Consider the following 13890-nt stretch of genomic DNA (forward strand, 5'->3'; position numbering starts at 1 on the left):
GGAGGACAACTAATGGAAGATCTGGCTAAGTGACATAACTGGGGATTGTGGGACTGCAGACAGTAACCCCCCTCGACCCCCCAATACATGGAGAACGTTACCTCGACGTGATACTGGGAGGTCTCAGACATGATGCTGTCCCGGGCGTAGCTCTTTCTTTGCTCTGTGAATAGACAAGCCATGAAAACCATTACATTGTAAAGATATGTCTGCTGCGTGCGCACTAAGGACCATCGACCACTGCATGTACAAACGAGAGCGACCAGCAGATGCATCTTCTCTGACACTCCAATGCCGGCACCATCAACTCCTCCGAGGAGCAGCCCCCTTACACATGCATGTACCCACCCATAAGTACAGGAGGTGGGATGAACAGGGGGCATAACATCATCTACAGAGGGGTCCTCTCACGGGGAAGCAAAGGAAACCAAGCTCAACGTGAGAGTCTAGGATAAAGCGTAACGACAACTACACGGCCGCCATTAATCGGAGACTTGTGGGAAGGGGAGTCCGCTTCCCTAAGAGCGCCGTCATTCTTATATAGGGAAGTGCAGGATAGAGAGTCACACGATGCAGCAAACGGCACACAAACACACGTCTACCTTTCCTCTTATGTTTGGATGAAGATCGGAAGAAATAAATCCCGTCCCCTGTGATTGGACAGAGTACAATATCAGGACACCAGAAGGTAATGGGTGGGGGAGGAGTGACTATATTGGGGTGTCCTATGAAACATTTTCATAAAACAGGTCCCGAAGGTTGATTGTAGCCACTATAGGGCCAGTCACAGGGTTTCTAGCGTAAAAAATAGCTTTTTTTATTCCACGTGTCCTCCTCTGGCAGCTGACAATACAGTCCTTCCTACCCCCTCAGCAGGAGTCTCCACAGCTATACCGCCATATACTGCAGAAGCTGCTCCTTCATGACAAGTAGAAAGCCATTTCTCTTGGCTATCCTGCAGAGAACAGAGGGTCACAGTGCAGAGCGTGACTGAGCATGTGCGTCCACCAGCACTTGGCTCATCAGACTGAACTCCAGGGGGCGATGTACTATACAGAGTGTCAGGACTCTGCATGGGATCACTTTTTAATTTGGTGCCATACTATTCCTTGTTGGATAATGCAGTTAACCCTGTGTGACCTGGACGGCCGCTTCGAAGGTCTCTCGCTTCTCGGGAGTTTCTTTTTTCAAAATGCACAATCTCTTATGAAAGTCTATGTCCTGGAAAACCCTCTGTGCTCCGCCTTCTTTTTCTATGGGAGGACCCAACACAGGTATGTATACACTTCTATGCCAACCTGTGCGGGGTCCAGGGCACCTGTCCCACCCTAACCACTACTCAGGTGCACGCAGTCTTCCTTCACCCTCCAAAGCCCCCCCAGCTGTACTCCTGCCCCACCTCCTCCCGCCCCCCAGGAAAACGCCACACACCCACCATTAAGCAAGTATAAATCTCTACACAGACACCAGTGCATTCCGTTACGTGGAGCAAGGGTTTCTGCCTTACCGTAGAGACTCTTGGCGCTGGGTCTTCCAGTTTTTTCTGACTTTGCTGAGGACAAATCATAACCACTGCGGGAAAGAGGAAAAAGTAGATGACTGTCATCCTACCCAAAGAACAGTCACAGCGCTCCAGTTCATCAGGGATGTTATGTAATGCGGTCACAGCAAGAAATGACCCCCTTGAGTGACAGCAGAAGGTTGCGCACCAAACTGCAGCCTCAGAGTCAGGAAGCTGCTGCTAAAGGAAGCTCACACACACAGCACGATATAAACACACCACCTATCACTACACTGCACTTCTAGATGATGTTCAGGACTACATCTGCAAATGGTCAGGAGAAGTTTACAAGGGGTTAGCAGAAGCATCTGCAAGAGGTCAGGAGACATGTACAGGGGGTCAGCGGAGGAATCTGCAAGTGGTCAGTAGACTTTACAGGAGGGGGGGGGTCAGCGGAGGAGTCTGCAAGTGGTCAGGAGAAGTGTACAGGGGGTCAGTGGAGGCATCTGCAAGTGACCAGGAAACATTAGAAAGGTTATCTGGTTTAGAAGTTGATCTAACGATAGCTGCCTGGTACTCTGTCATTCCAATGCGAGAGCAACTCACAGTGAATCTGTGCGCGGCATGTACAGGTGCCTGGTGGTGTCCTTAACACAACAGTCATCAATACAGAACAAGCAGTCTTGCCCATAGATAAGGCCTACAAAGGGCGCCGTCCCACTGATACGTGTGGTGCAGCATGCAGACTTACAGCCCACGCATGACGCCACACACAATAGAGTCTGGCCCCTGCAATCGGTGTGAGCGATTGGTCATAAGAGCAACGGTCCTCCACATAACCGTCTGCATGCTGAGGCTTGTAGTTCTACACCCGCCCTTGTATTGCGTATTAATATACCAACAAGTACGGCTGCCTTCAGTGACTTTTCAATTCATACGCCATTTTCTGCAATTTGTTTTCAATAGCAGCAATAAAATAAATGAGCCAAAAGATGAAGCCAAATCCCAGAGCGAGCGGTGCCGGCTATAAAGCCACAACCATCATAAGCCTCGTGTGACGCGGATACCACGTGTGTTACATTCACTCACACAGGTGTATGTGGCCCACATATTTTACGTACACGCAGTACACCGTTAACACAAATGGAACGCGTATTTGCAGCGCATGTTAAATCTGCATTGCCTATATTGGTGAAACAATGCAGGTGTCAGTGAACCCCAAAGCTGAGCTGCAATACCAGACACAGCCATGGACAGGAGAGGCGCTACTTCTACTACTCTCTTCCATGGCAGTCTCGGACACAGCAGTGTTGGTAAATGGGGGCTCTCGGCGTTGTCCCTCCCTCTTATGTTCTTTCTCAGAGGATCAGACAATCAGACTGCACACCAACAAGCAACAACTACTGGCCGGTCCACAGACGGACACTGACCAACAGCTGAATTAGACGGGTCGCCAACAACCAAAAGCCGAATTCTCCCTATAAATAAGGGGGCAGTCTAGTTACATACCTGAGTTCTGGGGAGGCGTTTCTCAACCCCCCCTGATAGTAATTGGATAAATGTCCATTCATGATGGATTACCTGTAATGGAGAAAACATGAAGAGCAACTAGGCTAAAGCCAGAAACCTAAACCCTCCGGAAGAGAGGAGAACCAGTTATAATGCAGAAAACAGCCATGTACTGGTACTGTACCCGTGTTATGCTCCTGGTATCCTGTTACCATATTTATGTGGAATTTCCTGGTCCAGTTACTGTATCCATAGAGGAGGCTTCCTGTTACAGTAACAGAACAAGGATACAGTATCTACGTAGCGGTCCTGATTCTGTTACCGTACCTATAAACCGCCCCTCATATACCCTTGGTGTACTTTGTGTATGCCTTCACCAGCATCTACAAGGAGGACCCAAAAGAGACGGGAATTAAGAATAATCTACATTTTAACCCTTCAGTCCCCCCTCCGCATGATGCAATATATTTGTGCAAATGTGTTGATACCGACGTCTTTAGCACTTTTTTTGCTTCACCTCTTCAGAATCACCAAAATTTTTAAATAAAGCCGCCCGGAGCCAAATCAGCGGGCGGGCTGCGTGTGTCAAACATTGCGTAACACTCAGCACTGTGCGCACCGGTGCAATGTCAGGATGGAAGAACCTGTCATCCGTTTGCCACGAATCGGGACGTTTTCTCCGGACATCGTGACATACGATGGCGTTACAAATTGTGTGTGCGCGGTCCCCCGTCGCCTAACGTGAGCGATGCTTTTACCTCGGACTTCACTTGAATGAATCCACCATCACATAATAGGCGAAAAACTGAACTCGCTGAGAAAAAAATCAGTCACTGAAGCCGAACACAAAATTTCCCAACAGCGGCGGCTGGTGAAGCCGCTCAGAAGCCCGAACTAGTAACTCCGGCTCAACATAATAAGATTCCCGTTTCTTTTGGGTGCCCCTTGCATATTCAGTAGATGGGAATAGGGTCCCCATAACAATGGTTACTCTGGGGCCTCCTACAACCTTAATCATACCCAGAGCCGTGCAGTGAATGATCGGGCCATCATTGGACTACTTACCCCTCGTCACCGACAGGTCCTGGAAATAACGTCCTGGTGTCAGGAGGTCACCGATGGTTCCATCTCTTCCCTTCAGCCCTGGGGTAAAGTTGCAGATTTCAAACTGTGGAGAGACAAGAGAGTCAGTAAAAGGCACCCAGGGTACCATGACTATAGACTCGTAGAAGGCGGTGCGAGGCACAGCAGCACCCTACACAGATGATGGCAACCCCCCACAGCGCTGCGCAGGATCCCACAGGACTCTGTGGTCCTCATAAGAGGTCACTCGCTTCAAAGCATTTCTGAACCTCCCCAGCAAAGGAGAAAAGTTCTCCAGGCACTTCTTGACAGCGTTGTACCGCAGCTCAGAGACAACACAGGGGACGAAACGTACATTATACTCTGCGCCCGTCACGTGGCCTCCAGGAAAGCTTACCGCAAAGCCAGAGCAGCAGCGCTCCACACAACGTGCCACGCCGGATCTCTCACAAGGCAGCTGGTAATGCTTCCTGCTGACAACTTGCCCAAAACATGAGCAGCGGTTGAAGCGCAGCAGTGATGGTGGTGGGGTCAGCATAGTGTATGCAGAGATCCCATTGATTAAGCCCCGATCCTTAGCCCTCCTGGACATCTGACAATAGTGCTGGACTATAAGATGCTCGGACGTCTCTCAGTGATGGGGGTATATAGATTGTACCACTAGAAGACATGGACGGCCCTCAGCAGGTAGGTACACAGTCAGTACTAGAACCCCTGGAATAGAACATGTGACACAAGCAGATAATGGGGGTCTGCCGTGGAGATCAGCGCTAACATTGGTTTGGGGGGCTTTGGAGGTTTGCTACAAGTTTTCGGAGGATCGCCTGGATAGTCTTTAACGCCTTCCCTCCCCATAATGTAAGGAAGAGCGAGAGAGATCCCCCCCCCCCCCCCATTCCTCCCCGCCGGCACCTGAATCTTTTGAGACGAGCGGGGAGGTACTCGCTCGAGTATTTGCCCTTAGCGAGTACGCTCGCTCATCTCTAATCACTGTATTAAGCGATAAATGCATTGCAGGAGAGAAGTCCTGCAATGCCTAATCGTAGCGATTATCGGTGCTTTGCTGCAAGTACACCAGAGGGACAAAAATGATGTAAAAACAAAAAAATCTAAATAATTTACAAAATGTAAAAAACACTACCCTTTAATGCTTTTTCTCATATTAGCATAAAAAAACAAAAAACCCCACACACATATTTGGTATCGTCTTGTCCGTAAAGACACGTTCAATAAATTGAACACGCTTTTTATCCTGCACAGCTAAAAACGTAAAATAAAAACGCTAAAAAACTGAAGCAAAATGCAAATTTTTAGCCTTGTGCCTCCCAAAGAACGCAATAAAAGCTATAAAAAAACAAAAACGTATGTACCGCAAAATGGTACCAATAAAAACAGCTCGTCTCGCAAAACAAAAAGCCCTCAGAGAGCTCTGTCCATGGAAAAATAAAAAAAGTTACAGGACTTTGAATGCAGCGATTTAGAAAAAAATTTTTTCCAAAAGAAGGGTTTTTATTGCAGAAAAGTAGAAAAACCTAACAAAATATAGAAGAATTTTGGTATCGTTGTAACCGTACCGGCCCGCAGAAAAAAAAAGTAGTGGGTCATTTATGCTGCATAATTAATGCTTTAAAAAAATAAATAAATAAAAAAAATCTAAGGCAGAATTGATGCGTTTTCTCTCCCTACGATCATAAAAAAAAAACAATAAAAGTTTTACAATATAGTCTATGTGTCCAAAAATGGCACCGATAAAAACTGCTATATTTTCTTTTAAATAGCGCCACGCCTGTCACTGAGCCGTGATGCCACATAGCTCATGCCATTGGCAGCCATGTTTTTCTTACCTGTACACTGCCAAGATGGTGGTCACACCTGTCCGTTGGCTGCAGACCAGCCCCCACCAATCAGGCCTGTACAGGCAGAAAATAGTGCGCCTGCAGACCAGGGGTTTGTACAAGATGCATGATGGTGTCTCCTGTCATCTTTGTACCGACATTAACCCCTTCTTACCTGCTCACCTGTAACAAGGCGACTCCACACCAACAGTATGTAGAACGATATGGTATAAGACAACTCCATACGGTACTGATGAGACAGACCATCGGTGGTCCCCCAACATCAGCCATGGAGGAGAACACCGGCACCACAAAGAGATGCTGAGACCTGGAGGTGATACACCTCCGGCAGCAACCGGCCAACAACCCCTTGTGTCCTGCGCAGCTCATCAGTATACGGACCCATCCGATGTAACGCGGACTCTGCCTCTAGACGCGCCGCAGTATTTCTGGAATCTCTGCCCCACAATGCGGATGCCGTGCAGAGTTGCGAATACAACGCTGCAGGTTTCCATTCAAGTGAAACCGCTGTGTGCACAAGTGATCCGAAAACTATCGATATCAGACCCTCCTGGAAACACGGACCAAGACGGAGAATGAATACCTGGCGCCCCCCAGGCCAGAGAAACTCATAGCAGTGTCAATCAGGGCTGGTCGCAGGAGGGATATCAATCCAGGCTCCAAATCAATCGGCCAAAGAGGATCTGGATAAGAATCCGCAGGTCCATCCTCACTTCTCAGTTCGACTGCTGTGCCGCATACATAAAACCGCAAGTCCCTGTACTACAACCCCCACAGCGCCGTCCTCACCAGTCCAACCACCGTGCAGCATACACAGCACCACCTCTCCCCGTACTACAACCCCCACAGAGCCATCCTCACCCCAGTCCAACAGTCGTGCAACGTACATAGCACCGTCAGTCCCCATACTACAACCACTGCAGCGCCATCTTCACCTCAGCCTGACCGCAGCGCACCACTAGTCCCTGTACTACAACTCCCACAGCGCCGTCCTCACTAGTCCAACCGCCGTGCAACGTACATAGCACCGCCAGTCCCCGTACTACAACCTCCAGAGCGCAATCCCCACCTCACTCCGAGCACCGCATTGCGTACATAGCACCACCAGTCCGCGTACTACAACCCCCGCAGCGCCATCCTCACCTCAGTCCAACCGCCAGTCCCCGTACAACCTCCACAGCGCTATCCTCAGCCTAGTCCGACTGCTGCGTAGAGTACATCACACTGCCAGTCCCCGTACTACAACCCCCGCAGCTCTGAGATCTTGCAGAGGGTAGCCCCCATTATCAGACTCGGCAACACCTGGCTCAATTATTTCAAGGACCTCTATAAGGAAATCCTGAAGAAAGAACAGGAAGACTTAAATATGTAACTAACGACTACGGAGGAAGTTCTGAAAGACTTCCAAGCCTCTCTGGATGCACAGATTACACTGCAGGAACTAACGGGGAGAATCCCGTCCACGAGGTGCAAAATAGCCGACGGCCCGGACAGTATTACACCCAAAATATTAAACACAGCCAGACTGTTCAACATCATGATCAGTGCTGGCTAATAACCCAAAACCTGGAACGGCAGCCTCATGACCCGCATACCACGGACCACATCCACAGCCCGCCCAACCCCCGGACCACATCTACAGCCTGCGCCAGCCCCCAACCCCCGGACCACATCTACAGCCTGCGCCAGCCCCCAACCCCCGGACCACATCTACAGCCTGCGCCAGCCCCCAACCCCCGGACCACATCTACAGCCTGCGCCAGCCCCCAACCCCCGGACCACATCTACAGCCTGCGCCAGCCCCCAACCCCCGGACCACATCTACAGCCTGCGCCAGCCCCCAACCCCCGGACCACATCTACAGCCTGCGCCAGCCCCCAACCCCCGGACCACATCTACAGCCTGCGCCAGCCCCCAACCCCCGGACCACATCTACAGCCTGCGCCAGCCCCCAACCCCCGGACCACATCTACAGCCTGCGCCAGCCCCCAACCCCCGGACCACATCTACAGCCTGCGCCAGCCCCCAACCCCCAGACCACATCTACAGCCTGCGCCAGCCCCCAACCCCCAGACCACATCTACAGCCTGCGCCAGCCCCCAACCCCCAGACCACATCTACAGCCTGCGCCAGCCCCCAACCCCCAGACCACATCTACAGCCTGCGCCAGCCCCCAACCCCCAGACCACATCTACAGCCTGCGCCAGCCCCCAACCCCCAGACCACATCTACAGCCTGCGCCAGCCCCCAACCCCCAGACCACATCTACAGCCTGCGCCAGCCCCCAACCCCCAGACCACATCTACAGCCTGCGCCAGCCCCCAACCCCCAGACCACATCTACAGCCTGCGCCAGCCCCCAACCCCCGGACCACATCTACAGCCTGCGCCAGCCCCCAACCCCCGGACCACATCTACAGCCTGCGCCAGCCCCCAACCCCCGGACCACATCTACAGCCTGCGCCAGCCCCCAACCCCCGGACCACATCTACAGCCCGCCCAGCCCCCAACCTCCGGACCACATCTACAGCCCGCCCAGCCCCCAACCTCCGGACCACATCTACAGCCTGCCTAACCCCCGACCACATCTACATCCCGCACAGCCCCCAACCTCATCTACATCCACAGCCCCCTGACCACATCTACAACTCGCAAAGCCCCAAACCACACACCACATCTACAACCTCCAAAGTTCCCAACCACTGGACCACATCTAAATCCTGCACAGCTCCCAACCCCATCTACACCCTGCTCAGCCCCAAACCGTTGAATCACATCTACATCCCAGACAGCCCCACAACTACATCTTTACCCAGCACGTTACCAAACCACGGCAGCATGGACCACATCAACACCTCGAACAGCCCCAAACCACTGCACCACAGCTACACCCTATACACCCCAAACCACCACAGCACGGATCCCATCGACACCCCGCACAGCTCCAAAACACACAGTACCAGGTCTCCCCCCTCCACCACAGCCCTGGAGTCCTCCCCGGTACCAGGTCTCCCCCCTCCACCACAGCCCTGGAGTCCTCCCCGGTGCCAGGTCTCCCCCCTCCACCACAGCCCTGGAGTCCTCCCCGGTACCAGGTCTCCCCCCTCCACCACAGCCCTGGAGTCCTCCCCGGTACCAGGTCTCCCCCCTCCACCACAGCCCTGGAGTCCTCCCCGGTACCAGGTCTCCCCCCTCCACCACAGCCCTGGAGTCCTCCCCGGTACCAGGTCTCCCCCCTCCACCACAGCCCTGGAGTCCTCCCCGGTACCAGGTCTCCCCCCTCCACCACAGCCCTGGAGTCCTCCCCGGTACCAGGTCTCCCCCCTCCACCACAGCCCTGGAGTCCTCCCCGGTACCAGGTCTCCCCCCTCCACCACAGCCCTGGAGTCCTCCCCGGTACCAGGTCTCCCCCCTCCACCACAGCCCTGGAGTCCTCCCCGGTACCAGGTCTCCCCCCTCCACCACAGCCCTGGAGTCCTCCCCCCTCCACCACAGCCCTGGAGTCCTCCCCGGTGCCAGGTCTCCCCCCTCCACCACAGCCCTGGAGTCCTCCCCGGTGCCAGGTCTCCCCCCTCCACCACAGCCCTGGAGTCCTCCCCGGTGCCAGGTCTCCCCCCTCCACCACAGCCCTGGAGTCCTCCCCGGTGCCAGGTCTCCCCCCTCCACCACAGCCCTGGAGTCCTCCCCGGTGCCAGGTCTCCCCCCTCCACCACAGCCCTGGAGTCCTCCCCAGTACCAGGTCTCCCCCTCCACCACAGCCCTGGAGTCCTCCCCGGTACCCGGTCTCCCCCTCCACCACAGCCCTGGAGTCCTCCCCGGTACCAGGTCTCCCCCTCCACCACAGCCCTGGAGTCCTCCCCGGTACCAGGTCTCCCCCTCCACCACAGCCCTGGAGTCCTCCCCGGTACCAGGTCTCCCCCTCCACCACAGCCCTGGAGTCCTCCCCAGTACCAGGTCTCCCCCTCCACCACAGCCCTGGAGTCCTCCCCAGTACCAGGTCTCCCCCTCCACCACAGCCCTGGAGTCCTCCCCAGTACCAGGTCTCCCCCTCCACCACAGCCCTGGAGTCCTCCTCAGTACCAGGTCTCCCACTCCACCACAGCCCTGGAGCTGAAATCTGGAAATAATACCAGAGCCCAGAGAGAGCCAGGTCTTGAGTCACTGTAGACTGATTGACAATGGCCTGGCCATTGAATCAGGGTGGATCAGACAGAACTACACCCCCCTCAAGGAGAGCAGACTGTGCCACCAGGAGGCAAAGAAGGATGAGGCCCACTTCCAGCTAGGATGCCCCAGATACTCAGCGGTGAGAGATACTCACTTCAGGAGACTCATCTTCGCCCGGACTTCAACTCCATCTACATGAAGGAGGAGAAACTCCACATCCTTCAGAGGGAAGAGGAAGACAACACCCATAGCAGCACATTACGTCAGTGCCTGCCATAGCCTGAGAAGAACGTGATATACCATGGACCTCTATACCTCCTAGCCTGGATGTGTCCCAATCTCCCAAATATTCTCCCCAATCCCTCAACTCCCATTTCTCTTGCTCTGACAATAATAATATATATTTGGTTCGATCAATAAAGCTGAATTAAATTGCTACAAAGACACTACGGAGCACTGCCACTATATAAAGAAGGACTCCATAGAGCGCCAGTATGATCTACAGGACATCTATGACTCCAAGTCCTTCGACTCTGCCATCACACATCAGCCGGACTCCATAGAATTTAAAATGTTTACTACTACGAAGAGACACAAGAACTTTGATGAACGAGTGTCAACCCTAATGCCCCCTTACCAGCTATAATGCAAGACCCCTTTAATAAGCCTGGCACTCCCCCCCCCCCCCCTTATATTATAAGCCTGAGGCCCCATTACTGGCTGTGACATGATTCCCCCCCCCCCCCCCCCCCTCATTATAAGCCTGAAGCACCCTTACAAGCTATAATGCAAGACCCCTATAATAAGCCTAAGGCCCCCTCGCCAGCTGTAATGCAAGAACCCCATTATAAACCTCAAGGCCCCTTACCAGCTATGATGCGAGACCCCAGTAATAAGCCTGAGGATCTTTTACCAGCTGTGACATGGAGACATCGGAACTGCAGGAGCCCGTCTGACGTCTCATGAGATTTCCGAGTGCGCCTGCAGGCGTCGGGGAAGAAGCCGCTGCCAGGTCACCTGCGTCTTATGAAAAGCTTCTTATTAAGTCTTATCAAATCGCTCACCGTCTTAAGAAGAGTCATTTAACATTTGATGAGCATGTCCTGGAGAAATACAGCAGCTCTACAGAAGGGCTGGGGGTCTACCGAGAGGCTCTGCAGCCCTATGTTACCCATCCTGGAGAGGATTCGGGAAGGGAGGGGGTGAGGAACAGCGGAACAAATGTGGTAATTTCCTGAGCCGTCCCCAATCTACTGACATTTAGGGGACCTTAGTATGCTTTACGGGGTATCTGCCAATGTACTGCAGGGTACTTCTAAGTTCAGAACCCCCAGTGTAGGGTCAAGTTAAGAGAGAGGAGGGCATTCGGGGGTAAGAGTCTCAGGAGGTATCAGGAGCAGATAAAATGTGTATTTGTGAGGGTGCAAAGCACGCAGAAACCAAATCACTGGACAAGAATCGCCCAGTCATTGATTTTTAAGCATGCTTAAAATCCTGAACAACCATCGCTCAGTACTGAACAGCCACTGCTTACAGTGAATGAAGAGGGGCAGGGCGAGAGAACTCTCCTTCAGCCGCCCCGGCCTCCAGCTCTGTGAGAGATCCAGCGGTACTCGCTCCTGTGCAACTTATTCCATGTACAAGGGCCTTTAGACAGTACAGGTCACTCAGATTGGTCAACAGCGCTCACATGCTTCGTGACGTGTGCAGAGAAGGGGGAGGAGGTTAGCTGTGACAACCTCACACATTTCTATGGGAGAATGTAGTAAACACGCCCTCCAACAAGAGCTGCTCGCGATCAGGGCATGATAGCCTGAGACAACGCAAGCGCAGATAAGATGTCAGCGAAGTCCCTGTATGCGAAGGAGGGAAAGGTGTAAAAACCTCATCCACGACGCTTTACTATAAATGATGCAGATTTTCCCCGCGGCTTCGCTCAACGGAAATCCAGCAGCACTTGGGAATAGCCCCCAAGTGTTACATACATAAGAAAGACCCCTTACACAAAGTAAAGGCAATGTGGGGATGTTGCATAATATTCCAACTACAGGGCCCAACGCACAACATACCGCCACCTATATACAGCTGCTTACTCTTCAGTAATAGCAGGGTCTAGTGATAGGCAAACTCGTGCAACACCCCCTGCTGGCAGAGTTGCTCCGCAGGCAGCTCTTCCCTCCCCATATAGCCACCACACAATAGCGCATTGTTTCCCCATGATATTTACTCTGTGAAGAGTTTGAATTTCTGCCCATTACTGAATATTCCCAGAGACAACAGATGGCGACACACCGAGTGGAACGCATCCACCACAGCCTGCCAGCTCTTCTCCAGAGTGTAAGCTCCTATGGTCAGGACTGATCACATGGTCTTATGAGGATTGGATGTGACGTGAGGGAAGGAGTCAGTGGATGTATAGAGGAGACAGGTTGTATATAGATTACATGTGAGGGTATCAGGATATTAGGGCAGAGATGTATGGGGGAGGGGGGGTCATGTATATAGATTACATGTGGGGGTATCAGGATATTAGGGCAGAGATGTATGGGGGGGCATGTAAATAGATTACATGTGGGGGTATCAGGATATTAGGGCAGAGATGTATGGGGGGGGGGTCATGTATATAGATTACATGTGGGGGTATCAGGATATTAGGGCTGAGATGTATGGGGGGCATGTATATAGATTACATGTGGGGGTATCAGGATATTAGGGCAAAGATGCATGGAGGGGACAGGTTGTATATAGATTACATGTGGGGGTATCATAGGGTTGCCACCTTTGTCAAAAAAATACCGGCAATAGTAAAAAGGGGTGTGACTTATTACGGCATATTACTTTACCTCCGGGCACCCGGTGGCTTCTATTGATCGCAGTCTCGCTGGCTGCTGCATCACTTTACACCACATATGTCAAACACAAGGCCCGCGGGCCGAATCCGGCCCGCTGCCTCGTGTTATGTGGCCCGCGGCATGCCGACGCCGCTCACCACTGAAGCGATTACCAGCTGGGGTGCCGCAGCTCCCCGCTGGTAATCGTGCTGATCCCCGGCTTACACTGACGTAAGTGTGCAGCCAGGATCCTTCTCCCAGAGTCCCCTGCTCTTCAGTTCCGCAGGAGAGGACTCGGGGAGGAAGCATGCTGAGCGCACACACTGCTGTCAGAGTGTAGCCGGGCTCAGCGCGAGCAGAAGGAGAGCAGCGCTGACTGCAGGGAGCAGGTAAGCATAAGGTTTGGGGGAGGGTTAATGTTACTGCTGGGCATGGGGGGTGTTAATATTACTGCTGCTGGGGGGGTGTGGGGGGGGGGTAATATTACTGCTGCTGGGGGGGGTGGGGGGGGGGGGTAATATTACTGCTGCTGGGGGGGGGGCGTGGGGGGGGTAATATTACTGCTGCTGGGGTGGGTGGGTGGGGGGGGTAATATTACTGCTGCTGGGGGCGGGGTTAATATTACTGCTGCTGGGGGCGGGGTTAATATTACTGCTGCTGGGGGCGGGGTTAATATTACTGCTGCTGGGGGCGGGGTTAATATTACTGCTGCTGGGGGCGGGGTTAATATTACTGCTGCTGGGGGCGGGGTTAATATTACTGCTGCTGGGGGCGGGGTTAATATTACTGCTGCTGGGGGCGGGGTTAATATTACTGCTGCTGGGGGCGGGGTTAATATTACTGCTGCTGGGGGCGGGGTTAATATTACTGCTGCTGGGGGCGGGGTTAATATTACTGCTGCTGGGGGGCGGGGTTAATATTACTGCTGCTGGGGGCGGGGTTAA

General features: G+C 53.0%; 1 protein-coding gene across 8 annotated transcripts in view; it reads right to left on the reverse strand.

Moving 5' to 3' along the window:
* EPS8 (EGFR pathway substrate 8, signaling adaptor) overlaps positions 1 to 13890 on the reverse strand; it is an 85787-nt gene that overhangs the window by 30727 nt on the left and 41170 nt on the right. For 6 of the 8 annotated variants that reach the window (XM_066590721.1, XM_066590714.1, XM_066590716.1 and 3 more), the window contains exons 2-5: positions 4076 to 4178; positions 3011 to 3082; positions 1508 to 1572; positions 102 to 163 (exon numbers count right to left, since the gene is read on the reverse strand). In XM_066590721.1, the coding sequence (XP_066446818.1) occupies positions 102 to 163; positions 1508 to 1572; positions 3011 to 3072 (189 nt within the window). In that variant the 5' untranslated portion in view covers positions 3073 to 3082; positions 4076 to 4178. Of the gene's footprint in view, positions 1 to 101; positions 164 to 1507; positions 1573 to 3010; positions 3083 to 4075; positions 4179 to 10269; positions 10289 to 10983; positions 11106 to 13890 lie in introns of those variants that run through there. The other 2 variants (XM_066590717.1, XM_066590718.1) reach the window with 2 other exon arrangements.

This window comes from Eleutherodactylus coqui, chromosome 2, assembly GCF_035609145.1.
Source record: "Eleutherodactylus coqui strain aEleCoq1 chromosome 2, aEleCoq1.hap1, whole genome shotgun sequence".
NCBI classification, from domain to species: domain Eukaryota; kingdom Metazoa; phylum Chordata; class Amphibia; order Anura; family Eleutherodactylidae; genus Eleutherodactylus; species Eleutherodactylus coqui.